Genomic DNA, 27,783 nt, shown 5'->3' on the forward strand with positions numbered 1-27,783 from the left:
TACAGCCACAACAACAACAACAACAACAACAATAGGGCTTTCCCTCGGCTTGCCGACCGCCTCATATGTTGGTTTTTGTTCAGCATCCGAAGTTAGCGAACTATGTTTCCTAACCGTACTCCGCAGCTACGCCGCCGTTCCCTTGGCAGCGGGCAGGGCGTTCCCTTGGCCTTCCAATCGACTCGAACACTGGTCTCAATTTCCCGGATTACACGCGCCCCGCCCAGACCCACTCCGGACGTGCCGCCACCTCCGGCAACGGGCTAACGTGTGCATGGCATGCTTGCAATGCCAAGGGAGTACGCTAGGGACTCCCCGGGGATTTGCCACCCCTCAGTATGGGCCCCGGCTAAACCCATACCGACCGCTGGCTGTCAGTCATTTAGCAAAGCCAGGCAGCCGAAACCACCCTGGCCCACTCAACGTGCAGGGGGGACCACGTGCAGGTCGCCAGATCGGATTTACCCCTCCCCCCCCCCCCCCCCTTTGCGTCCCCTACAACGAGTCTCTCCAATACCCGTCGAATTAAACATTTGCCAGCTGCGACCACCCAATGCTCGCAAACTTCCGATTCTCATCCGCCCACCCGACTTTCTTCCATTCCCTCCTATATGCTTGCCTAATCAATTCCGTTATTATGGGACCGATCCACTTGAAGTACGTTGGAAGCAAAGAGCACTTTGCTGGAATGATGCAGCTGAATGAATTTTTGCATTGCGGATATCGAGTTTGTTTATGAAAGTTTACAGAACGTATGCGTGCGGAAATAAAATTATTTCGGCGAAAATTTTCGGCGTTACCGAGACGTCTGAAACGTACTGGAGCGCAATGGCTTCGCAAAAGGAGGAGCTTTCGAATCGCGAAGGGCCTGCGACCGCCTGTCGCATGCAACCAGGGAGCCGCGCTGCTCGACCCATGTTCACACTTGCAAATGCGACCTGCGGGTCGCTTTCCACATGTTGTCTATCTTGACTGTTCACCACCTATAGACTCTAACTTACGTTCATTTCAACTGAGCCGCTGATTAGTTATCGGTTTGCGTCCAGCAGTCGCAAAGCTGTAAAATAGACAGTGCTTGAACGGCCTGCTACTGTACCTTTTCGACCGATGCGGCCATTTGAGACCGCCTCTTTTCGCCCCAAACGGTCGCACAACCTCCGCGAGTCACAAGTGTGAACGGGCCTTTACTCTCACGGTGTCAATGCAATGTGCATAATGTAGTAATCGTTGCTTCTTTGCGTTGTTAAAAATGAAAATGTCTGTAGCAATAAAAATCTGCTCCGAGATCACTGGAATCGGACGCGAAGGCATCGCAGACCGCATAGAAATAAAAATCTGCCTCGAGATGACTGGAATCGGACGCGAAGGCATCGACATATCGCATAGCAATAAAAATGTGCCCCGAGATCACTGGAACTGAAGGCCTCTACAGACTGCACACTCTGCAAAATCTGCAAACACTATGTGGCGCCGACTGGTGATTGTAAACAGAAGTATCCTTCTCTTATTACGGAAGCGTTGCTCGAGCGCATGCATGACCGGCCCTTTTCTGTCGCAAGTGCGGCCACCCTGAACAGGCATGCAGTTTGAATGGTGGCGAAAATCTGGCCCGAAATGACGCTACAATAGCATTTGTAAAGAAAAGCGCCTATGATTTCCTGTTATAAGCTCAATAATAACAGCTATAATAGGCAATAATAAGAGCCCTGTGTATGCAGGTGGCGGCGGAGGCAGTGCTGCGGCCGCGGCCGTGGCTGCGGCCCTGGGGCCCGTCTACCTGGCCTCCTCCCGGCTGGCAGGCGGCGGCGGCGAGGCGATGGGCGCCGCGGGCCGCATGCAGCTCCCCGACCTGACGCCGTACTCGCTGCGACCGTACGACTTCGCCCGGCACCTGCTCTCATCGCAAAGCGCTGTCAGCAAGCTGCTCGGTGAGTGCTGACAACGGCGGCTATTTCTTGACTGTCCAGCTAGCTGTATCGCCGCGCGCGCCTGATACGTCTGGTTGTGGGAAGTGGGTATTATGCCAGGTCACGTTATTTCCTAAAAATCCCCATGCGTGCGGAGTTGCAAATGTTACAACAAATTTCGCTATCAATCGCAATGCAAGGTGCATATATATATATATATATATATATATATATATATATAGTGTTACGGACTTGATCTCAAGCAGAGCACGTTGCATGGAAGAAGGAAGAGGAAGAAGTGTGCGCGCCCGTTCGACCTTTGTCTGGTGGCACTTGTGTCGTTCCCGCTAGCCGTGTGTACCTAGCGTACTGAACCGACTAGAACGTCTCCGTCGCGACGCTAAGGGCGTAACAATATATATATATATATATATGTATATATATGTATATATATGTATATATATATATATATATATATATATATATATATATATATATATATATATATATATATATATATATATATATATATATATATATATATATATATATATATATATATATAGAGAGAGAGAGAGAGAGAGAGAGAGAGAGAGAGAGAGTTACTATGCGTACTATGTTCAATGGAGAGGTGATGGATGTGGCCTCGGCAGCATCGACAAGGAAAAGCTTCGTTGTTGAGGGTAGTTCGCTTTAAGCGAATGCCTGTGCGGCAGCATACGAGCATACGAAGGGATCCAATAGCCACTGACATCGACGGAATCGTAGATGAATTTTTTGTGTAAATTAATGTTACATAGTAATGTAATCGCGGAGATAGTTTTTTTTTTTTTTTTTAATGAGAAGGAAAAACAACCACATGAAGCCAGAGAACTTCAGTGCCGACTTTCGTTGCTCTCGTATCAATTGCCACTTGATTCAGGGACCCTTATCATAGAAAGGAAGCCGGCGCGAACAGTGTACATGTACGGAGGACAAACTTCCGCTAGGCGTTTTTTTTTTCTTTTTTTTTCTTTTCTGGGTTGCACATATACTAGCGCTTGAGAGTAAGCCGGGTGACCAGTGTCGAGTTGACTTCAGCCATGTTATGCTACCCGTCTGTCGCCATTAGCCTCTTGTTGCCAAGTCAGAGATTGCTTCGTCAGAGCGGGATATCTAATTATACAGATGTGCGTGTGGACGAATCGTTGTTGTTTATGCTTGGGCGCGCATTGGTCGCAAGACGCAGTTCGTTTGGTTTTGATTGGCAAACGGTGTACCCCATTTTACGTAACCTCGTGGTTAAATTGGCGCCGTTTACACGAAAGAGCGTTGTAAATCCTTGACGGTTTTCCTTCGCTTTTATACACAAAAGTTTCCTACTTTCGTATATGTTACCTTCTGGGATCTTTTTTTTTTCTTTCTCCTTGTTTCACTTGGGACGTCGGTCGGTTGCACGTTCACGGCTATAACCGGGAGTGTAATGAACGAATTCTGCTCGATGATGGGTCAGGCAGCTGAATTTCAAACGTGGAGTCCAAGATTGATGGCAAAATTTTGTTAGACCGTTTTTACTTCCTTACAGCAAAGGTTGCTTTGCACACCTGTTGGACGAGCGACAAAAACTCAGCTGTGGACTCGTTTCCCTCGAATTTCTATGCTCTGCAGCAAACGCCAAGGAATTTATCCCAGGGTACGCAATCTGCACATGGCGTGGAAAAAAAGAAGAGCTAACTCACCAATTAAAGCCGCCAAACGTATTATATGCATATCGCTCTTTATAGCATTTCCAGAGGTGGCACTCAAGTAGAACCCACTAAGACTAATTGACTGCCCCAGTATACATTCCTCCGATCCCACGGGAGCATCCAAGCGCCGTGTTTCCACAAAGATCGCTCACTGCTCGGCTTTGCCTATTCCAGACACTTCACGAGTTTACGATGCTCCAGATAGCATCACATCGCCCGGGCGGCCCCCGGGCACTGCAGGGGCCAGGCGTTTCTGCGACGACGTTTTGGCGACCGGCTCTTAATTAATCCTGCTGCTCGATCCTATGGGGGGCCAGATAACGGCGCTGTGAGAGAAACGACGTAAATAAGAGAAACCTGCCTCGTTCTATAAAACTCACCTCCGGCTGTATCAGTAGCGCAGGCACGTCAACATATACGCGCTCGCAGTTCTCTCAAACGAACAAACGCAACCTCTGCTGCTCTTCGAGCAAAGAAAGGTAGGGGGGTCCCGCGTCCATCACAAAAGCGAGGATGGGCGCATTTCCTCGCCGGCCGGCCGACGTCAGGCACGCTGCTCCGCGGTGGCCGGCGCGTCCGATGAGAGACGCGATAGCGGCGGCCACCGCAGTGGCGTCGCGCGGTCGTAAATCGTAGCGCATGCCGTAGCCACGGTGGCAGCAGTCCGCGATCGCCAACAGCAGCTACCACTGCGCACTGCCTTCTGTGCCAGTTCTGCGCAGAACTCCAGAAGCCACGTGAGGTAGAGTGAGCGGTGGTGGTGCCAAAGGAAGGGAGATAGGAAGGGAGGAGGGGCATTCCTAATTCCTTCACTTTCCCGCCTTTCGATGAGCTGGACGAAGTCGGCCGCGCACCGCGGTCCCTATCGCCTTCTTGCTCATTGTGGAGAAATTCGGCGGATCGACCACCGCGGCTTCTCTCTAATGACTCGCGTTCACAGCGCATTTCAAGGCGGCACTGTTTGGAGGATTTGTGCGGAACGTGGCGTCCAGTTTCCGCGCTGTTGCATGAAACTATATATAAAGGAGGCTTTCTGTTCGATGCTGTGCCGGGCATCGCCGATAATTCGGAATTGAGAAGGAGGGGCTTCTAATCGGCTAGCGCACGACTGCTGCTTGTCCGGGAAGGTTCCCGTCGCATCACTCACGGCTCTGAGCGTGGCTGGAAGCGTTTCTCCCCCTCGCCGTCGCCCCTTCGCCGCACAGGGCGGCGCCACACGCGGCAATACAGGCAGATGAGCGGGTAGCGTTTGCGGATTGATCGCCGTCGTCTACTTGATTGCGATAGATAGAGAGTCCAGGAACCAGGCTGCGGTCGCATAATGACAGGAGCTGTATAGAGCTCTATATACTCGCGTTTCCAGGGGCCTGTAGCGCAACTGAAACGTGATGCGATGGCTGCGTATTTAGCCTCATTTGGGGTGGATACCTCAATACCAGCGCTTGAGGCACGTCATGCGCTTGAGGCACGTCCATGGGAAATTAGGTAAAGAACTCGAGTGTACGTTCTCTGCTTGCGTACATGCGTGAGGAGGAGAGTCTGAAAAATTAGGAAGAAGTAAGCTTCGCCTTATAAGTTGGAGAAATACCGCCTTTCATCCCACGAACTTCCGACTTTGAGAGCCTGGTCCAGAGTTTCGCAGAGGAAGTATTTTTTCCCCTCCGTTTTGACGGGGGAAGGGGGGGGGGAAGGTTAGGCTCATTATCTACCCACTTCCGGTGGACACCTACACTTACGATGAACGGCATAGAATTGGAAGTATACATATATCGTTGGTTCAAATTCCTATCTCAAAGGAGCCGCCAACCTGAATACTAAATGGGAAGTGAAATAGTACGACACCACCCGGAAAGAACGCTCCACATCGAACGGTTCCGTCACAAGTTCGATCTCAAATCATGCGCGCATTTTTCCCGGCGCGTTTTTCTCACAATTCCGGATTACGACGACACCGAAAGTCGTTCGAATAAAACGTCGCTTGGTCATATACGCGTGCATCATTGTTGCACCGATGAGAGGCAGGCACTATTCGTCTTCCGGCAGACGATGTTACTTGCCTACGCGCGATCGCTGCTGCTGTTCTTCTCTTACTGCTGAGGTTGTCTTCGCACCGTGACAAGACAGGGCCAAAACCCCAAGCATTCAAGGAGAACTAAACCTTCTCAAACAGTCGCAGAAGCCGCTGCAGCATGTACTATACATACCTACGAGCATTGTTTGCTTCTATGAAAAAATAAAGAAAACGGGCACTTGCACTTCGCCTATGTGAAGATAAGTTTGCAGGGAAGTATGTAGTATACAGTTGTCGCGTATCGTACGGTTATCGAGAATAAGATAAGATCTATTAAAGACGCAGTGTGGAAGACTCGGATTGTTGGTGCAATATGACCCAATGTTGCCATTTTTGCACAGTGGTGCGCTTACATTGGACAACATTCTTGCAGCGTATCAAAAGAACACAACGTTCTACAACATTAACCCGCCTCGGTATGGCTCAGTTCTAACGCGAGTTCTAACCTGGCCGCGGCGGCGCCGTTTCAGTGGAGGTGACTTGCAAAGGAGAAGGAGGATGGTGTAGGTAATGCGAACATTATCCTCATTCACAAGAAAGGGGACTCTAAGGACCTTAAACATTACAGACCAATCAGCTTACTGTCTGTTACGTATAAGGTATTTACTAAGGTAATCACTAATAGAATCAGGACAACCTTAGACTGCAATCAAGCAAAGGATCAAGCAGGGTTTCGGAAACGGTACTCTACTATCGATCATATCCATACCATCAATCAGGTGATAGAAAAATGCGCGGAATATAACCAGCCCTTATACATAGCATTCATTGATTACGAAAAAGCATTTGACTCAGTTGAAACCTCGGCGGTGATGCACGCATTGCGAAATCAGGGGGTAGACGAGCCGTACGTGAAAGTGCTGGAAGATATATATAGTGGCTGCACAGCAACCATAGTTCTCCATAAAGAAAGTAACAAAATTCCCATAAAGAAAGGTGTTAGGCAAGGAGACACAATCTCCCCAGTACTATTCACAGCTTGTTTAGAGGAAGTATTCAGAGACTTGGAATGGGAGCAGTTAGGGATAAGGCTAGATGGAGAATACCTCAGTAATCTGCGATTTGCTGATGACATTGCCTTGCTAAGCAACTCGGGAGATGAACTGCAAATAATGATTGATGACCTAGACAGGAAAAGTAGAAAGGTAGGCTTGAAAATCAATATGCAGAAGACTAAGGCAATGTTCAACAGCCTCGGGAAGGAACAGGAGTTTACATTAGGTAGCGAAATACTGGAAGTAGTAGGCCAATATATCTACTTAGGACAGGTAGTAACCGCAGATCCGGACCATGAAAAGGAAATAACAAGAAGAATAAGATTGGGATGGAGCGCATTTGGCAAGCACTCGCAGATTATGACTAGCAGCTTACCGGTATCGCTCAAGAGGAAAGTATACAACAGTTGCATCTTGCCTGCACTCACCTATGGGGCTGAAACGTGGAGGCTAACCAAGAGAGTTCTACTTAAGTTGAGGACAACCCAGAGGGCTATGGAACGAAAAATGGTAGGGGTAACATTAAGAGATAGAAAGCGTGCAGAGTGGGTCAGAGAAATAACTCAAGTTAACGACATTCTAGTGGAAATTAAGAAGAAGAAATGGACATGGGCAGGACATGTAGTGCGAAGAGAGGATAACCGATGGTCGCTGAGGGTAACAAACTGGATTCCAAGGGAAGGAAAGCGTAGCAGGGGGCGACAGAAAGTTAGGTGGGCGGATGAGATTAAGAAGTTCGCAGGGGTCAAGTGGATGCAGCTAGCACAGAACCGGGTTAAGTGGAGAGATATGGGGGAGGCCTTCGCCCTGCAGTGGGTATAATCAGGCTGATGATGATGATGATGATGATGTAGGGACTCCCGCAGGATGTGAGTGCACGACACGTTAGAATACCTAGAGAGCCATTGCACCTCTTCCCCTAGAACCAAAACCAGTTGTTTTCCCGAATATTAAACAAATAATACTGCAATATTTTTAAACAACGTCGGGCGCATCCTTATCGGTAGAAGCTGCTGTATCCTTCACAGAAAGCGTTATAAGATACCTGGGAAATAAATGACTGCAGTGTTGCCTTTTGCTCGCCGCGCCAACGTGGCTTAGAGTGGGCATTAGCCATGTCGGCACATGTTAGCATCTAGCCTAGCCATTGTACTCTGGCCGGAATATGCGTGAATAGGATGCGGTCTGACATAGTGTTCAACAGGCGTTTATAGTGTCTTTTTTATCCCCGAAATCGGTAACGAATTGCGAGTGGCTAGAGTCGTTAGCAAGAGCACATATCGAACATTATTTAAGCTCATCTCGCCTCTATAGCCAAGCACATGAGGCCTCATAGTAATGCCAAACGTACAAGGCGCGCACTATGTTCCTTGTAAAATTGAAGAATAGCACTGTGGAAAATAAGGGAAATTTTCACTCTCTCAGTCAATATGGTAAGTTGTCTCAGTTAGGGCGCTGCCCTTCCCGGAAGAGCTATACAGCCGAGAAAGCAACGGGGGCCCCCGATGGAAGCGCTGCGCATGCGCTGTGCCAATACACCGTGCGTGGTTGCACTCGAGCGACGCTTGGTTCCGGCCTGCCCTGGCACAGAGGCTGCGGCACAACCGCGAATGAATGATCGCATCGCTTTCTTCGCTTCATGGGGTCGTCGCTATGCGCGCGCATACCTTCGGTTGCGCATCAAAGGGCGGAAGCGTCTATGCGGTGGCGGACAGAGCCATCAAAATCGGCAGGTCCGCTCGTGGACCTCCCCCTGATGCAATCGCTCACGATGGCTCCTCTCGGGTGGCGCCACAATGGATCGCGCAGTGATCGCCACGCGCGCACACTGCGAGACGCCGGTGGGTCACCGGCGCCCGCGCGGCAACAATTATACGCGGGGGCGAAAGGAAGGATATAGCCCGGTTGAACGCCTGCTCCCCTTGCCTTCTGAGCTGCATGCGCGCTTCTTCTTGGCGCAACTTCGTTAGCGATACCCATTCAACGTGCCCGCGCCGCGGAGCGGTCAGAGGCGCACACGCGGCTAGAAAAGGGCTCATCTGCATGACAAGCCGTCGCCTCATGCGCGTCGTCGTCGAGCCGGCAAGTGTTTCGGACGCACAGGAGCCCTCCTTCCCCTCGCATCCCCTGCGTTGCTCCCAACAAGCCCTCCGTTTTCTCCGGCGAACGCGCTGTCACTTTCTCCTGAGATGAACTCGCGGGAGGTATGTTCCTCGTATATGGCATGTTCTCAGTGGTGGCGTATAGAGCTGCAGCATTTGGCTCTTGGTTGCGCGTTGCTACATGACGCCGATTTGTAAAGGCTCTGTGAAGACTTGAGGATGGCAAAAATACTAGTATCGATCACCTGGATGTCCTGCCAGGCCACTCTAGAAATTCTTTAACGGCAAAGTATAGCGCACCATGCCAGTGGAGACATCCTGTTCTGATGTTTCAGTCAACGGAATACACAAACGTTGTTTTCGAAGCATGCAATGTGCTGCGCAGATCTGCTCTTTTTCTATGTGCCTGCCTTCGTCTGCTTTCCTACTTTAAGCACTTTTTTTTTTTTTATGAGTCTACAGCAATAAGCTTAGATCAAATTTAAACTTGACCTCTGTCTCGGGAATAGGTCATTCAGTCTTTACGCAGCCGTTACACGCTTACTATTGTCTGCATGGTTGCGCTAGACACAAAACAGTGCTGCTGTTGATCCCTCTGACCGATCGCGACCACTCGATACAGATTAAAGTTGCATTGTTTTCTCGAATCATTGCACTTGTAAAGGAAAGCGCTGGACTTATAGAGCGGGTCCATTTTATGTGGTAGACGTCATCGGACGAGCGCGAACATGCATGTGTAAAATATGCGCCCCCAAAGATGCAGTATACTGCACGGCTATGTGTGCTGGTAATATGCGTTTGTTGTGTGGTGGCGTGGCTGCACTCCCCCTGAGCGCTCATTTTCTTTTTGCTTCCGTGGCAGCGTGCACGGCGGGTGTGAACGCGGGACGCTACTACGAAGGCGGCTCGCTGCGGCCGGGCGTTATCGGCGGCAGCAAGCCCAAGGTGGCCACGCCTGTCGTGGTGGCCAAGATCGAGCAGTACAAGCGAGAGAACCCCACCATCTTCGCCTGGGAGATCAGAGAGAGGCTCATCTCCGAAGGTGAGTTGAACTCCTTCGGGCATGCTGCCTGAGCTTCCTCATCAGCTTGAATTGACCAAAGCCCTTAGCTTCATTTGTCCTCTCTTTACAGAGCAATGGTTGCTTCAACGAAGCGTTGACAACGATTTTGTGTCCTGGAACTGTAAAAATGTACTCCGAATTTCAGGCCGCAATTTCGTAGATGCGTTTAATCAAACAGTTCAATCGGTGCCCACCGTATAGATGATATAGGTAGCAATGAATGGGTGGAAACCCGGTGGTTAGCACACTTCTGAGCACAAACATAAAGAAAGTGGGGCCGAAGAAAAGAAATGGATTTAAAGGCATCATAAACGGAATTTCTGCGTCTATTATAGAGCTGCTCGATGGAGGTGCGAGCATTTAATTTTCTATCAGAATTCCAGAAATGCAATACTTTAAAGTTCTCCTGTACTCCACTACAACGGCGGCAAAACCACAGCTAAACTCGAGGGACAAAGGAAAGAGGGGGCGGACACAGCGCCAACTATTTAACCCAACTCGTGGTCTCATCTAAATACTTCGCTATACTGCGCCTGATGCAGCTCGTGCAACGTTAATTATGCAAGCTACGGGGCATCCTGAAAGCCGCGGAGAGCGCGCCCCGAAGGATGGTCCCCATCTTCGACGCCTCGCTACCAGTTTGCATTGCACATTATGGGAACTGAGGCGTTCGAGGCAGGGTACGAAGAAAACTCGCTGATGCCTTTCCGAGAACGCGCGCAGTGGTTGCGCTGGCAGCAGCGTTTTATTAGAGCAACGTCGGCGGCGGCAACACTTTGGCCGGTGTTGCACGGGGGCCGGAGATTAACGTCTTCCCTGATTAAGCCGCGGCCCACGTGAACGTTCACACTTCCCTCGGTTCAGCGGCGTTGATTGCGGTGCGCTATGCGCCGCGCGTCGTCAAAGGCAAATTCGCGGCACATTTCTCTTTCGGAACTCCGCGGGGCGTGGCCCCAATCTCGGGAGCGAGCTTGAGCACCTACGTGCGCCCTTCATTGATCTTGCTTTATTCCTTCGCCGATCTCCGGTCCCACGTGTATCAAGCCCAGGGGAGAGGAGGAAGAAGGCGTTATCCCTGGCAGTCTATTAAAGTCAAGGTGCGGACCGGACGGAATGCTCGGAAATCAAGAGCAGGGAAAGAGCGGAAGGGAAGTGTGCTAACAAAACAGAGACGTCTGAGCGAACAGCAGTTTAGCTACATAAAGAGAGAGTGGATCAACTCTGCATATGCTTTACTGCGCGGACAGGCCACAGCTCACTGCAGCGGTCGAGAGGCACTCGAGAGGGCAGCCAGGGGGGCGAAGTGAGCTGTATAGTCGTGTATAGATAGATACACGTCGTCGCACGTGTGAGATATATCGCTGTTGTGCGCTGCCGCGGTGCTCGTAGGCGAGCGAGGCGCGTCTCTTTTTCCATCCACTCATGGGCGTTAATGAAAGATCGCTATCTCGCTCCTCCTGGCTTCCTTTGTGGAGGCTGCACCGCGTTGAAAGTGCTCGCTCGGGGCGCGCGCACGGTGCGAGCATACAGAGCACCGAATGCATGGGTGCGCTCGCGCGCCCTAACGAGCGACGACGCCTCCTCCCGGCCGGTACCCCCCCCGACGCCGCTAATTGGAGCGGCCCCTCCGCGGCCGCGTATAGCACCAGTATGTAACCGCGGACGCGCGCGCTCGCTGTTTGCGTATATAATAGTAGTACGCGTTTCGCTTTCGCTCGCCGGCACTTTGTTTTCGCGCGCTCGGCACCCCCTCTCAGGCTTTTCTCATCTTCTTGTTTTTTTTGTTTGTTTGTTTACTTATCTGCTCGCCCCAATACGCGAAGCACGTTCTTCCTGCCTTTTGTGCGCGCGCCTAGAAAGGCGTCATGAGGCTAACGTAGATTGCGCTGTTTAAAAAAAAAAAAAAAAGCGTTTATTTATTTTTCTTTCTTAGGCCAGGTTGTTGCGAGCGTATACTGCCAGCTTGACCTAAAATTATAAAAAAAAAAAAAAAACTCTTTACCTTGCAAGGCTTTTTCTTAATGTGTACTGGTTGTGAACGTGTGTACATTGCGTCGTTGATCCATACTATAGCTCGTGTCTCACGTCTCTAAGATTAAACGAAATGAGCGCGAGTGTTTGACGTCTATAGCGGGGATTTCAGAAAGGTATTTATGCACGTGCTTGGTGCTTGTTCGTCACATATAAGAATTGCCTCGGCGCACCTATGACGACCAACAGTAGGGGGCGGAAGGGCTTCATCCGCCGCCGCTGGCTCAGGGGCAACAACCGTGGGCCACGATTTGAAGCTGGCAGTGAGTTCGAAGCCCTCTTCAAAATAAAATCTGCCCTCCTCCTTCTTTTTTTCTTCTTTTTCTCAGGCACCACACTTTTTTTGCAGGATTCCCGAATGCAGCGGCTTCTTCGATTGCTCAATGACACACGCGCGCACAGAGATGTCCCTTCCGGTGCGTAGTACGGTGCCACGTACACTCGATGAGTACGCTGCAAACCTCCCGCCCCCTTCCCCTCCCCACACACACGCACGCACGCACGCTTCGGGCGAGCCCTCCTCCGCACGCACAGATGCATCGGGCCGAGCTGCGCACGTGCGCGCGCGGCATCTCTGAATGAAGCCTTTTGCGGCTGCTCCGCTGTGCTTCCTTCCTCTGCCCGCGATCTTTCCTCCAGCAAGCAACGAGAGAGGCGTGGTCGAGGGAAGGACACCGCGATTGCGCCGTCGCCGAAACCCGTCATTTCGCGGTTGTTCGTTCGGCACGCTCGGCGTCGTTGTCGACGGCGGCGTGGACCGATAACAACGTCGTGTCGCGCGGCGTACAGCACGAGGACACTGGCGACGAAGGGTCTCCTTCGGCCCAGACTGCCAAGAGAAGCGTGCTGCGAACTTTGTTCCGAGAGGGGCTCCTTGAGGTGGAAGGTAGGGGGGAGGGGACTGCCGTCCGCGACAGAGTTCTATGCGTGCCATGTCCGATGGCGTGCGGCGCGTCGCTACAGTTTGAAGCGATCGGAAAGGTAATGAAAAAATAAAATAAGAAAAGGTGCTGGACCAAAGAAGTTGTGGAGAGTGAGGGAGAGATTCGGTGTGATTGAGACGAGGTCCGTTGAAAGCGTGGTATTAAGGGCTGCGAGCGGCTGTCGTCTTCCACGCAGAGTCGTTCAATCACGAGAGGACTACATACTGCGCGCAACACAGAATACACAGAACAAGGAACGCGATCCGATCCGCTCGGCCGAGCAGTCTCCGGTGTCGTTTCGTCGTGTGTCGCTCCTGCCTCCTCCAACCACTATAGGGACGCGTCTTTCCGACAATCCGTGTCTGCCTGCCGGGTGTATACCTGCGCGTCAGGTGATGAACTGCATCCGGAGCTCGAAGAAAGAGGAGAGAAAAATAGATGGGGGGCGAGCGATCGGCTAAACACCGAGTGGGCGAGCCGCGTGCCATGATTTGTTCCGTCCGTGCAGGCCTAGAACAAAACGATCGGTAAAGTTTCTTTCAGGACAGTGCTGCTCCTGGGTCCCCGCGCGCCCGCGGCCTTGCGTGACGATCGGTTCTTGTTCCGATCGTGACGCTGAACTTCGCATTGCCTGGTGCGGTTATTCTATATAATCCCCCTATTCCACCTCTCGGTTGGAAGGCGGCAGGGGCTCAAGTGCGGCCGACATTTTTCGCCTCCATGAAACCGGTAATGTGTATACATTCGCACTATTTAGTTACCCCTCTCAGCGGCGGCGGAGCAAGTTCAATAAATGCAGAGCAATAAGTAAAAACATTGGCGTGGTGCGCCTTGGCAGTCATATATACAGCGAAACTTATCGTCACTGGGCCATGGCACTCACGATATCGCCCACGAACTTGCCATAGCGCCTGGCAGCGGACGCCAGGTCAAAGAGCTCCGTTTCACTGTGTAACTATTTGTTGGCACTCAAGCCTGAACGTGACGGCGTATTAGATGGCCGAATTCTCGAGCCTCTTCGGTCGCGGTGCAGGGAGACTCTTGAGTACATGCACCAATAAGGGAGATTATCACGATTGGCGAAGTGACTGACTCGAAGAACCACTCTCCTACGTGCCTCGACATTTCAATGCCTGACTCGCTGGAACGAGATTCCGCTCCTATGTATGTGCGCTCCAAAGTACGAAAGCTAGGTAAGCGGGAGCCTTGGCGTGCAGGAAGGGCTCTCTGCCTAATGTCTGGCAGGACGATGCGCTGCAGGGAGCTGTGTCGGGATTGTGCCACTGAAATCATGCACGCTATCAGTGTTTCTTTGGATGGAGCTCGACGTGCAGCCACGCTCTAATCTATCAGTCTTATCCGTCGTTCCCGCGAGCGTGTTCTGTAAATTCTAATCAGCTTTCAACTAGTTTACGTCACGGGAAATAGTTGTATTAAAACATAGAGGATAACGAAACTGCTAGAAATTCAATTCTGGGCAGAGGATCTAATGACAGTGGCAGTGTTGAGACACGAAAAGAGTACCAAAGCGGATTGCGTATATAGATGCATATGAGCTCATGGTATCCTACCAAGCTAGCGGAAGGAATGGGCATATAGCTGCGCACGTTAACTGTATAGTGTATAGGCCTATTGGGGGTAACTTAGCGTTATAATGTGAACAAGTGTTTTAGGAAGGTAAATGCGTAGCGATGAGGTCAAAGAATGTAGTGCCACGCGTTTAGAAAAAACGCTGGAAAAACATAACAGCTGTGGCGGTCGCAGAATATGGCGAATTAGTGGCCTTTGTGCAGCGCTGCTGGTCGCAAGATAGGGATCGGCGTCTGCTGCTTCTTTCTACACAACTATACAATTGGTTCACAGGAAGGGAAAGGCGCAGTATCTGTCACACTTGAGTCTGTGGACACCTCAACCACGCGTAAGGGAAGGGAGGAAGGTGGGAGTTAAAGTGGAAAGAGAAAGAGGAGACGCGTAGTGGAGGGCTGCGGAGTAATTTCGACCACCTGGGGATCTTTAACGTGCGCTGACGTTAAAGATCCCCAGGTGGTCGTTGATTTTAACCGGTTCGTAGCCCCGTAACACACCGAGCGAGAAAATCATCCGCGGATGCATTGCGTTTACCATTCATGTATTGCGATGGAGAAAGCTATACGTAATGACTCCTCTAGTGGCCGCTCTAACTATATGGTACCGAGCGAACAATGCGTGGCTGCATTTGCCACCTGACAAGCGCGCATCTAGGCTGTATACAAGGATTTGCAGGTTTCCGGGTCACGCGTGATCATGAATGACACACGGAAAGTGCGTTCCCGGTGGCATTTAAGCTCGAATCTTAGAGAAACACGTGGATGCCGAACTGGTCACGTACCTTTATTTGTATTTCGACCAGGAACATATACAGGACATAACGCGAGTTTTCTGCTTCGGGTGCCCTGTCATATAGCCCATATAGAGAATAAAAATCCGAAATAAATAGAACAGAGTGAGAAAAAAAAAAGAAGAAAGAAGAATCGGAGAGCGAACTCCGCGTAGGTGTCCCCATATCTCCTCAACACCGCGTATGCGCGCCCATCCTGCTCCATTACGGCGGAGGCCAGGGTTGCCCCGTCGAAAGAAGCGACCGGTGCAGTCGAGTCCAAGAAGGTAGAAAATGAGCAAGAAGAAAAAAAGAAATGGAGAGATAAGGGTAAGGAAAAAGAAAAAACAGCTACCAAGAAACAGTTTGGTTCGATGGCCTTAGCGATTGTTGCGAGTATTGCTCAAGCTTGCCGCTTCAGTCAAGGCTGTATACTCCGGGCGAACATACCCGCGGGTTAGAAGAGCACGGCTATAATAACGAGACGGTCCTGGCGCGCACACGCTCGTCGCCTGCTTCCAATTTCCGTGGCACCATATATGCCCAAGCGGTGTATGTACTACGCATCAGAAGCAGCAGCCACAGCAACGAGGCTTCCGCGATAAGCCGAAGGCCTCTCATATATATATACGCACAGAGAATGGAAATGGGAGAAAGCGCCGCGCGCTCGTATTTATACGCGTATACCTGTCCGCACCTTTCTGCATGCCGTAACGAAGAGTGTTCGCTCCTTTTCTCCTCTCTCTCTTTCTCGTTTGTTCGTTCTCTCTCGATTCCGCCTTCCATCGTTCTCTCTATGTGGTACACGCGAGCGGCGATCGCCTCTTGGAGGGCGCGAACAATCCTTGCGTCACAGCAGCGCGCACTGCGCGTTAATATGCATGCGCGCGCAGCGTATCGAGATAGATTCGATACCCGGATCACGTGGGACGAGGGCGCGGTTGCCGGCTTTTCTTCTTCCCTTTTGCCGTCCTTTGTCGCCGAATCCAGCTTCCGTAGCTACTCTTCTAAAGAGTGGCAGCATTATCGAGGCCGATATCGAAATCGAGCAGTGAATAAATCACCCCATTTCCTTCTCTTGCTTCTTCTTCTTGCGTGGGGCTGCGGGACCTCGCAGCCGGTATAGTATAATGGTTCCAATGAATCAACGCAGATAACGCCGTGGACTCGGCGTAAACGGTCGGGCGTTTCATTCTTGTTTATGCAAATGGACCCCTTTTTCTCTCCGACATATACATCGGCGTGGGCGACCAGTCGACAGCCTCCTTCATCGCGAGCGGTGCAAACGACGTCTCCACTACGTGCGAGGGTACTTTTTTTTTTTCGGTGCCAAGGCAAGGTCTCCTAGTGAAAAACTTTTGCTTCGCGCATTTCGTGAGTCGTATACTCACGACGACTCGAGTGGTGTGCCCTTATTGAAAACGCGTAGTGAAAAATCGGCAGCCGTCGCATGGCAACAGTTCGAGAAACTGGCCTCCTTCTGACTTGCCGTTTGTTTGTTCTGGTTGCTCGCCCTGTCGCGAAAGGTATAAGGAGCGTATATAATACCTGATTCTTAGCACTCATAACGACTCTGCTGGCGGCTACGTAGTTTGTATAGGGCCCCCAGTGCCGCAACGTTGCATTTGAACTGCCGTGTATGATCTCCTCTATACAACCCTGCAGACCGCCCCACATTTTGCGTCGCTGCGCTGTAGGCAGCTAGCGCCAGTTACGCCAATTACATGTCGCCCGGTAGGTGTCGCAAGGGGCCGAGTACGTAATCTAACCTAATCTAACCTGTAATCAAGGGTTCCTTTCCTCTGCACAACTAACGTTTACAGTATAGACTTATATAGGTGTGGCGTATATATATATTGACGGCAACCGTTAGAAATCAGATTAACGAGCCTCTCGCGGGGCGGCATTCTCGCGTGCTTTGTGGACATTTCCGGCATAGTCTTGTGTATAGGCGCTTCCGCCACTTGTGATGATGTCACTGCGCCATCTCAGGAAGTCACTGTATGAACGCTGGTCTGATGGAGTTTCATATGTTGAGGTGAATGCTCATATGTGAATGCTCGAAGAAAATGCATTCACTGAACATACCGAAAATAAATACCCACGTAGGCCTTGGTTACGAATCCTTGTTTTGGAGCCCTTAATGAGTACCGAAATTTCTTCATCTACTGTACTGCTAAGTGGCAGTCACGCTGCTTCCTACTCCGATCACTGTTTTATATAGCTTGTTCGTTCCCAAAGTGGGAACACTACAAATGGTGCGTGTAGCACAGGCGCTATCATAACAGCCGCGAAACGAGAAGGCGCCGTTGCTTTGTGCCTTTAACGACATTCATCTCCATGAAGGGACAACTCACCGGGGATCGTATGGAGGACTATCGGAAAGCCGCGCCGGCCACTAAGAGTCACTGACTTGCCACTCATTGGTCAGTACCTGTACACAGGCTCAATGTTCGTGCAATTTTAGCCGTGATTTTATTCTTTATGGCGTCGTCTTTATCAGGGACAGTCTCCGTGATTTGTGGATTTCACTGCGACACAAGTTTAACGGCCGAAAGTTGGCGCTCTATTAGATTGAGGTGCGCCTCAGCATCTCGAGCAATTCGGCACTTACGAAATGGCGAATTCTTTTCGTAAAGGGCCACTTGTATAGTCAGGGTATTTAGGAGCTTCTGGCCCACTGACGTTTCAAGAAATGCGCTGTCGGCAGTGCGTTGAGGGAGTCACGGTGCTGCGGCTATACGGTATATACAAATGTTGTTACCATAACTCCATTTGCCTTAAGGTAGTACAGCCAGTCTGGTAGCCTCTTCTATTTTTTGTTTACTAATTAAGCGTGAACAGACGTCCTCAAATTCGACGGAGATAACATGACCAATAGCTGCGTACGGAGCAATGCAGCGCCATTGTTCCGACGAGGCTGCTAGCAGGCAAGCCGCGAACGGTCTTCTTTCTGCCCCGAGGTGATGTTCGCCCTTCGCGGAAGCGTCCGAGAAGTCGAGCTGTGGCGCTTCGCCGGGACACGTTCACGTGAGCGGGCGTCGCACACTCTGCGACGGCGTTCACTCGATGCCGGGCTTCCGGTCGCCGGATGTTTGCCGAGGGTGGTCACCGGCATAGTGTCTCCGAACGCGCGCAAATTCCCAAGACACCGCCCGCCGCCGAAGCTGCCTCGCAACGAGACGCCCCCCCCCCCCCCCCCCCCCCCCTCCCTCTCTCTCTTCTTTGTTCTGTTTGCTAATTTTGTTCTCCCGCGCTTTGTTTCGCTTCTGGCGGCGTTCTTCCCCTGTCTCCACTCGCGTCTCCACCACCGCTTTTGTTTCAGCCACAGCTTCGCTGCATTCTTCTATAAGCACCAGCAGCACTCGCCAGCAGCGCCGCGATATCTGGAGGACGTCCTCGACACTACCCTGGCAAACCGGCTTGTCATGAGCCAGGCAATGGACTTTCCATCGCTCGTGCGGCAGAACGACACGCCTGCTGAGCTAATTAATCGCCATGTTTTAACGTGAGATGTTTGCCACGTCTTTTTTTTAGCGCGACTAACGGGAAGCGCTTTGATTTCCCGGATGCAGGTAATTTAAAATTGGCGCCCATTAGGCACTCATCTGAAACGCGGGCTGCTCATCACTTGATGCGACGTCACCGGTTCACAGGATATTAGTCGAGGCATCTTCCCCCTGCTGGATTCTGGCGGCGGAGACTAAAGGGAAGTTGGTTGGCTCTTAAGCCTGTTAGATTCTTAATCCGTGGCAGTATTTCTTTAACCGCAAAGATCGGAACACGATGTCCCCCCCCCCCCCCCTTCAGTAACCATTCGATTGCATCCATGCGATTGGCAATAGATTCTACTCCGCCGTCCGAAAAACTGTACAGAGCAACCGAGAAAGAATAGATGATATGCGTCCTGTACAGAGCGTCAGTGACGGCCCCTTTCGGCACCTTCCGTCATCCGCTACGCCAAAGGCAGAATACTAGCCGGAGGTCGTCATCCTTTCCCCTCAAATTCGCCGCGCTACATTCATAGAGACGGGTCTCACTCATGTGCGCGCGCACCTGAGCCAGCTTCGTCGCTGCATGGCATGAGCGCACCGCTGGCCGCGCATAATGAGGTCGCAGGGGCCGAGCTGGGTGCCCGCTTCAAGGCGGCACGCCTCGCAAATCTCTCGACGACGCATTCATCGCATCTCGCGAGCGTGATGCGCGCGCACCCATAACGAAAGGCGTCTCGTGCCATAATGCGGCCTCGCTTTCTGCCTACCTGCGCACGCTCTCTTCGCGTCACCTACTCTATGCTGTCTGGGCTCTCAGTCCGAAAACCACTGTTGAGAAGGCATGGAGGCGTCGATGTGAACGCTCATTCCCGAAGGAGACAAAATTTGTCCCAAATTTTTTGTGCGAAATCATTTGTTGGTTTATGAGGGGCGTAGACAGAGCATGTCAGGAATAAACGTGTCCGCACGAAGTGACACTTTGAAAAACAATGTGTCACCGCTATGAATCGAACCACCATGATTCCGTCCCTCACCTGAGCGCGCAAAGGACTATGCCGCGCTGACTTTATCTTTATTGTCGGCTTTAACGTAAACGCGGTACAACCAGCAAAGAACGAAGGGACGCACCAAACATTCATTTACGCATAACACTAAAAATTCTCAATTCAGCCAATTTGTCGAAATGCAGGCTAAGCCATTTGGGCGGCTCGGGATGAGCTCTGAAAACATCCCGCCCACATGCCACACTGACTGTCAGTTAAAATTTAATGCAAAGAGCTGCTTAAGAACGAGTTTGCAATTCCCATTGTCTAGCGTAAGGGCGCCGGATAGCCCTGTGACAGTAAACAACAACAACAAAAAAAAAATAAAAATCAACGAAAATTTATATACCTCTCCCAGTGTATATATGTTACGCATGCGGGAAACAAAAAGTGTTGTGAAATCTGCGCACGCAAAATGCGAAACAAGACAAAGACAGGGAATCTTCCATTAGACAGACGCGTTGCGCCATCTAGAAAGGTTGGCACAAAATACTACAGCACAGCAGTTTCGCGCGGCAGGGAGCAGCAAGTGAGCCTCGAGCCTTAAATTACCCTTGATTTGTAATGAAAAACGACCGTCAGACACGGCAAAGGCATAAAAGAGCGAACAAGCAGCAACGGCAGTAAAGAAATGCTTTCAGCTACTGTGCATAACAGCAGCGCATGGCGCCAACTTTTAGACGACAGTCACGATCTCCGTCTCCACGCCGACTAGCCTCGCAGCCCAGCTCCTCCGGGATGGCGCAGCGGCGGTCGGCAAGTCCGAGCCGCGAAAACTAAAGACAGCGACCTCAGGGGGCGAGGCCGCTGTCTTTAGTTTTCCCGGCTCGGACTTGGCTTTCAATTACTGTGCATAAGCAGAGAAGTGTATACCCTGTGGAAATTTTCACTAAATTCCTCAGAAACTCCATACACAGGCTGCGTGCTGGCGCTGGCACTCCGAATTTGTACTCGCGCTTACCGTTACTTGACAAATATTCATGCACATTCCATTGCCCAAAATTAGGAAGTAAAAATAACGACTATTGCGCCTACGTTATAGCAGCTAAATGCACGCATATTCCGAAGCAGATGGTCAAAACCGTGCAAGCGCCGCCAAGGGGTCTTATATTTTTGCACCATGAAGGTTCCTCGGTCCTATTGAACAAGAAAGACGAGCTATTCTCTTTTTATACCTTTCGCTACTGGCAATGGCTTGTAGGATCACCCATTCACAGGAATGAGTAGATCGCCCATTGTGAATGGGCGTCACAGTCACAGATAGACAACCTATGCATGCGGGCAATGGTATAGATCGTGCAGGAATGGTCGGTCTTGCAATTTTCGGGGAGGGAGAGATCAAGATTTCGTTTCTCTTTCGTGGCTGCGTCCACCATGCAGGCAGTGAGGCGACGGACAACCGCGTTTCGAGCTCGCAACGCACAGTCACGCCAAGGCGCGCGCCCCCGGTGACTCGATATCAGGGTGTCCGCGTCTTTGGTCTTCGTTGCGCCGACGACTTCACGCATGGCAGGCGATGAAAACGACAGCGGCCTGCACGCATACCTATATGAGCGGAGCCTTCGTCTCGCCATGGGGCTGAACAGCGGATCCCGTATTGTGCGCGTCCACGGTGGCCACAGATAGCTCTTCCCAGGATTCTAAGGAGGGCTATGCGTCGTGTGGGCGGGTCGCGCACCCGCGCCGTAGGCTGCATGCTTGGGAGAGCACACTCGCACCTTTCCGCATGCGCGCTCTGTGCACCTTTGTTGCTTCCCGCGCGTCTGAGACGCATTAGACTTTTGTCGCGCAAACGGGGCAATACACGAAACGCAGTGTGTCTACAGGGACTGTATACAAAAGAATAAATCTTTGTTATATTCAGTAAACAGATATACCCAAGGGTGGAGCAAATTTGCAACAAGGGTTAATTACGCTTTAGCATCCACTTGATGGCACCCGCGCGGCTAGAAAAGGGAATTAAGCTGTACATATTACTCCAATTTTGCTTCAAGATCGAAGTTTCTCATAAAGGTATACTTACCCCATTAGGCGTACGCATGGTGGAATTGCTGTAACGACGTGGGGGTTTTATGATAGTCGAAGCGTCGAAATGAGCCGTTCGCAGCGTTTCGATCACTGTATTTTGATCTCTATACGCTTTTAGAGAGAGAGAGAAAGCGAGAGAGGACTCTTAATGAGACAGAGATTTTAGCCGGTTAGGCTGCATGGATGGCCTGAAATGCAAGGCGAAATGCCGTGGCAACAACCTGCAAACGTCGAACGAGTCAATTTTAGTTCAAGCGGGCTGCTCCACTGCGCGTTACTCGCAGTGATTTGCCACCCACGCATTATTCCGCCCAGCATACTTTTTTATAGCACTTCGAGCTGGCAAATTATGGCACACGTCCTCCTATCTCTTGGAAAAGGTTTCGCACTCCGCATTTACGTTTAATTGAACTGTCTGCGAATGCGACTATACATTTTTCTCGTTAGTCTGCTTGCGATACACACCTCGGACTTAATAAGGAAAAACTGTACTCTTCCTCGCAAGACCACACTGAATTTTTTTTTTTTTACCAGATTAAATTGGTTCACAGGAAGGGAAAGGCGCAGTAACTGTCACACTTGCTCTGTGGACACCCGAACCGCGCCGTAAGGGAAGGGAGGAAGGTGGGAATGAAAGTGGAAAGAGAGAAAGAGGAGCCGTAGTGGAGGGCTGCGGAGTAATTTCGACCACCTGGGGATCTTTAACGTGCGCTGACATCGCACAGCACACGGACGCCACCTCGTTTCGCCTCCATCGAAACGCAGCCGCCGCGGTCGGGTTCGAACCCGGGAACTCCGGCACAGTAGTCGGGCGTCTTACCACTGCACCACCCCGGCGGGGCATTTTTTTTTTTTTTACCAGATCGGACGAAAAATATATGGTTCAAACTAGGACGCTGTGCGATGTCAGCGCACGTTAAAGATCCCCAGGTGGTCGAAATTACTCCGTAGCCCTCCAGTACGGCTCCCCTTTCTCTCTTTCCACTTTCACTCCCACCTTCCTCTCTTCCATTACGGCGCGGTTCAGGTGTCCACAGAGCAAGTGTGACAGATACTGCGCCTTTCCCTTCCCGTGAACCAACCAACCAACCAACTAGGACGTCCCGAATCCCCCCTCCCGTCGTACAACCTGCTACAAAAGCGGCCCATAAATCTGCTTCTGCTAAGCTAGAGATATTTGTGTGGGTTTTCGGGAAAGAAGTTTACGTGGAGGCTATTTTAAAGTTAATTTCTTGTTGTGGTTATGTGGTTATCCGGTGCAATATGTGCCGCTTTAATAACTTCAAAATTTATTTCAGAAATCTACCCAAAAGAGAAAGCAAGAAAACCGAGAGTGTTTACGAGTGCTATCAAACGCTTGCCTTTGTTGTGAGTAAGCACAGGCGTATCAGTCCCTTCCTGCCCGCTATAAATTCATTAGCTTTGTAGATCGCTCATGCACCTTCCGCTGGCGTCTTCTGGTGCTCAAAAAAATAAGGTTGCCGTACTTACGGCATTGAGTGACATTTCAACGCGCGGTGGCGCGAACTTCGCATGCCGCTACTTCAGCGCACTCGGCTCTCCCTGCAGCCTTTCCCTCCATTTGCATCTCCTAGACGCTAGCGCTGTGTTTTGGCAATTGCCGTCTTCATCCACTTGCACCCATGTCCATATGCCTCTATAGCACTGCTCTTTGGAAATCGTCATCAACTTTCGGCTGTGTTAGATCCAATCCAAATGCTTCTATAGTGTTCTGCTTGGGAAATCATAATCATGAACTCGTAATCCGTGCGATGTTGATAAATCTCGAACTCAAGAACACGCGACCACTAGCAAGTGCCAGCTCAAATTCGAATATGTGCCCCGTTTGAAACTTATAAAGCCTCATCCGACTTCATATCTCACTTCAACAGATTGGACAATACCTTAAATGATTCCAAAATGTTTTGAAAAATAACACAAGCCGCGCGATAACAGTAGCTAGCATCACGTCCCGTTGCACTGAGAGCAACGGCTCGCAGAGGGCGCTTCGGACCCTTGGCGCCTACGCCCACTCTAGTTTGCGTGATTGGGCAAAGGCGGCGGGTGCGCTCACTGTATCGCAGCCCGCATACTGTTTTAGAGAACACCGTACTGATCGCCAGTGAAGTTCATTATTTTTTACCTTCAAAAAAAAAAAAAACAACAAAAAAGTCCACCACAGAGAACGAAGGCCGATAAGGAAAAAAAAAAGAATAAACGAAAACGCATTACGGAAGAACATTGTGCGATGGAATATATCGGGTGCATGCTCCACGCGAAGGGGGTGTCACCTAATCGATGCTTTCTTCGTCGTTTAGCGGCAAGGAGGGTCAGGCGGTGGCATCTAAAGGGCACACGAACGAACATCCATACAGGAGTACGCAGTTCACACGGATACCGAGCGCAGCCGCGCCGTTTGACGATCGGTCGAACAATGCGCGCACCTTGCAGCGTCTTTATGGTACGCCCGGCATTCGGTGCGCTGTGCGCCGCGTCAGGATCAATTGCCGATGCGCGGCGCATACACAATCGCCGAGGCTCCTTTGCTATTAAATGTATTGCCGCGAGGATATATATACCTGTGGCAACCCGCGCCAAGCCTGGCACAACCCTCCAATATAACCGCAGGGACTGTTTTTATGGCTGTCCGACCACGAATCTTCAAGCTCGCTGCAGATTGCCGGCTCAGTGGCGAGGACTTTCTTTTTTTCTTTCTCCTTCATACCGGTGGTGAGTTGCTCAGGTTTTGATTCCTTTACGACCCCGGTGGAAGAGCGATGCCTAGAGATATCGCAGTCTGCTTGGCCCCTCACGTGTTTTTTTTTTTTTTTTGTTGTTTTATTTCTAATTCCAAGTCTTTTCGTTTCCGCTGCCTTCTCCGAGTTCACAAGTGAGCATTACAGGGAGGTCGAGTTTAATGTCCTCCAACGAAAACAGTTGCATTCTTCCTCTTCTTTGTATGTATACTCTGTCTATAGTGTTGCATGCGTGCTTGGCTTTGATTGCTCGCCAAGACGAGGCGAATCGCCGCAGTATAACCGCTCGGTGTCGAACGCGCAATCAGAGGGACGGGCGGCGCGATCTGTAGCGAGGATGGTGCAGCGCATTTGATACCACCGAGTTACCCGTATACGCCCACGGTATCTAAAGTGACTCCCGACGCGCTGCGTGCCTCTCGAAGTTTCACGGCTGTCGCGGCTCTATCCCGACCGATTCCTCGCGATCAGGCGTATGACCAGAAGCCTCGAGTGTGGCAAATGGGAAGCTGTCTAACCAGTGTGGCCATATGCACACCCTGATTGGTGCAGGCCGGTTGGAGACCTTATATAGTTAGCCCCGGAGCAACGGCCGCGCGCGCGCATGGTAACGCGAACACAGCGTTTATAAACTGAGTGAGAAGCTTGTTTCTTTTCCGGTGGTCGCCCTGCTGATCTCCCGTCCATTTCTTTTTTCTTTTTTTTTTCTTTTTTTTTTTGTCTTAGGTCACAAACTGCTTCTCCGCCGTGGCAGCGGATATAGTTCGCGTAATTAAGAGAAGTCGACCTGCTTTGCCTTTTTATAAACCGGTCTCTCCATTTCCGTATGCTCCGTTGGGCACGTATCATGTGGTTCGAGGTAATGCACACGCCATAAAAACAGGGCAGCGCTGTTTACAATGCTGTTCTTATCCAAGCCATCGTTTCTCTGTCAGATGACCGGCGGTATGCTCTTTGCACTATATGAAGCCAATAGAGTTGTCATTCCCACAAAAGCGAAGGGGTCGATAACCATTTTTCGATTACCCTGTGACGACGGCTGTCGTGCACTTGGGCTGCTAATGGTCCAGGTCTGAGTTATGGAGTAGGGAAGACGTCGTAAACTGTGTAGTTTTTGGGCCATTTTCGCTGCGTTGCCTCGATTTGTGCATGATAAAACAAGCTTCCGTTTGTGTAGGTTGGCAATAAAGCGTTCGAAATCCATAAAGTCTGTGTTGTCCGCGGAAGCAGCGCCTATATGTATAAGACATAGTTACGCACTTAAACGGCGCCAGGGAAATGGGCCTATATTTCCTCCGGCCGTATACTGAGCGATCGTCCGTGCACCTCTGTAATTCTAGCTTTGCGTGCGTTCGGGCCGGCGTTTCTCTCCTCGGAAGGTCTGTCCTATTTGGCATGATAACTTTGGCACTGCACTGGAAGGCCTTTAATATCGCATGCTTGCTCAGATACGCGAGTTCAGTGGCCAGCGAGCCAACCGTGGCCATTCCGCGAGCATTGTACGCATGTCTCGTCTTCCCATACGTCGCCGGAAAAAAAAAAAAAAAATTCTAAGGACGATTACGATGCTCCTCAAGACAAACTTTGAGCGCAACTCTTTTATCAGCAGCGACAAAGAAGCATTTCCATAGGTTCGCGCATTCTTCTTGAAGACAACGCCGAGAGTGCCGTGACCATCGCGGACATTCTGTCGCGCAAACTATCCCATACGGCACCGTTTGCCTCAACGCGATGGGAGAACGCGGTAGCTGGCAGCCAGAGAGAGAGAGGGTGGGGCGTCCAGGGCTAGGGTGCCTCAATGCGCGCCCGTTCTTCGCAGAGCGGGCGCGCATCGAGACACCCTATCCAGGGCGTTTGTGTATGCCAGCCTCGGTGAGGCCCGCACTGTCTGGTGCCCGATGAGCGAGCGGTGCAGCTGGTGGCTTTTCTTTCTCTTCTTGTGAGAAATGCTGTTTGGCTCGTTGCTCTGTTGTGGATCGTAGATGCCCTTCGCTCGATTACGTCAACAACGGCACCAACGGCCCCAACTGCACTCTAAATGTCCTTCCTACTTCTTGCTATAAAAATATAGTAACACCAGTCGAGGCTAGTTCTCTCCGGCAGTTAAGCTCGGTACCAATCGCTGACTACCGCAAATGCCGCGCAGGTAGTGAGCGCGCTTATTACTAATCCGTGCAACGGACATATAGTTACGATTACCGGATGACCATACAATATCGAGTATATCTGCTTGACAGCAACCCTGATTTGCAATTCTGAGTGTAGTAAAGAATGAGTCATTTTTGCACCACTCTCAGCTGATCTCAAACTGTATCGCACGTCATCCCAGGAAGGAGCACCTCCGATAAAAGCAAGAACACTAAACTTGATTTGTACTAGTGTTGCCTTTGTGTTACGATAGTTAGAAATAAAAAAGAAAGGTACCAAAAATGTTCGGCGTTTAACAATTCTGATTGCTTGTTACTATAGATTTTGCCAAATAGTGTGTGTAAAAATCAACGCTTTTTATATCTCCAGCTGCCCCTTGGCACTTATAAGTCACCATTAATCCTTAAAAGAAATGTTAGAAAATGCAAACAAATCAGTCATTAGTGTTAACAGCCAGCTTTTTAATTAAGTGTGTTCGTAATGTCATGCGCTCTGCTAGAGTTTACTTTTGTGAAGTCACATGTTCGTCAAAAAGGACAGTATCTTGACGCAGCGAAAAAAAAAAAAAAAAAAAAAACAAGCCAGTAAATAGCCGCTGGCGGGTGCCAGATTTACATGGCTTACCAGCAGATTTTTTTTTTTTCACATGTACATATTTATTTTTTAACCAGAGGGAGATATGTTTGTGCTGCATGTGCTGCTGATTAAGGATGACATTATCTACGCGGTAAAGCGTAATATTTTGGTCATTAATTGACATGTTCTGTAATAGTCTCATCAATTATAAGACTGATAGTTAGTATCGGAATATTGAAAGTCGTTGCCACTAAGCGATTTTTAACTCGGGTTTTAAATGTCTTGAATCGCTGGCTCAATGAAAAAAAAAAAGAAAAAAAAAAACGTGCCTGAAAGCTTTTTGTGTTGGTTTCTTTGCACTGCACATTTATAAAATGCCATCCCTGTGAGCGGCACATTGTCGAAACCATTTAGCTTTTTCTACGTCATAAAACACACAAATGGAGCCTGTATTTGCAGCATAAAAAATATATACTATAACGCCATTTTGTAAATTGCAGTGAGGGAGAGTCAATTCCGTTAGCCTTCAAATGCGCATTTGGCGTTCAGTATTTCGAGAAGGA

General features: G+C 50.3%; 1 protein-coding gene across 2 annotated transcripts in view; it reads left to right on the top strand.

Annotated features, from left to right (window-relative positions):
• Positions 1-27,783, top strand: part of LOC146187310 (paired box protein Pax-6-like) — a 108,827-nt gene that overhangs the window by 65,254 nt on the left and 15,790 nt on the right. For both annotated transcript variants that reach the window (XM_084607634.1, XM_084607635.1), the window contains exons 2-3: positions 1,719-1,928; positions 9,665-9,844. In XM_084607634.1, the coding sequence (XP_084463760.1) occupies positions 1,719-1,928; positions 9,665-9,844 (390 nt within the window). The remainder of the gene's footprint in view (positions 1-1,718; positions 1,929-9,664; positions 9,845-27,783) is intronic.

This window comes from Amblyomma maculatum, chromosome 6 (genome assembly GCF_055883805.1).
Source record: "Amblyomma maculatum isolate TAMU_Amacu chromosome 6, ASM5588380v1, whole genome shotgun sequence".
NCBI classification, from domain to species: domain Eukaryota; kingdom Metazoa; phylum Arthropoda; class Arachnida; order Ixodida; family Ixodidae; genus Amblyomma; species Amblyomma maculatum.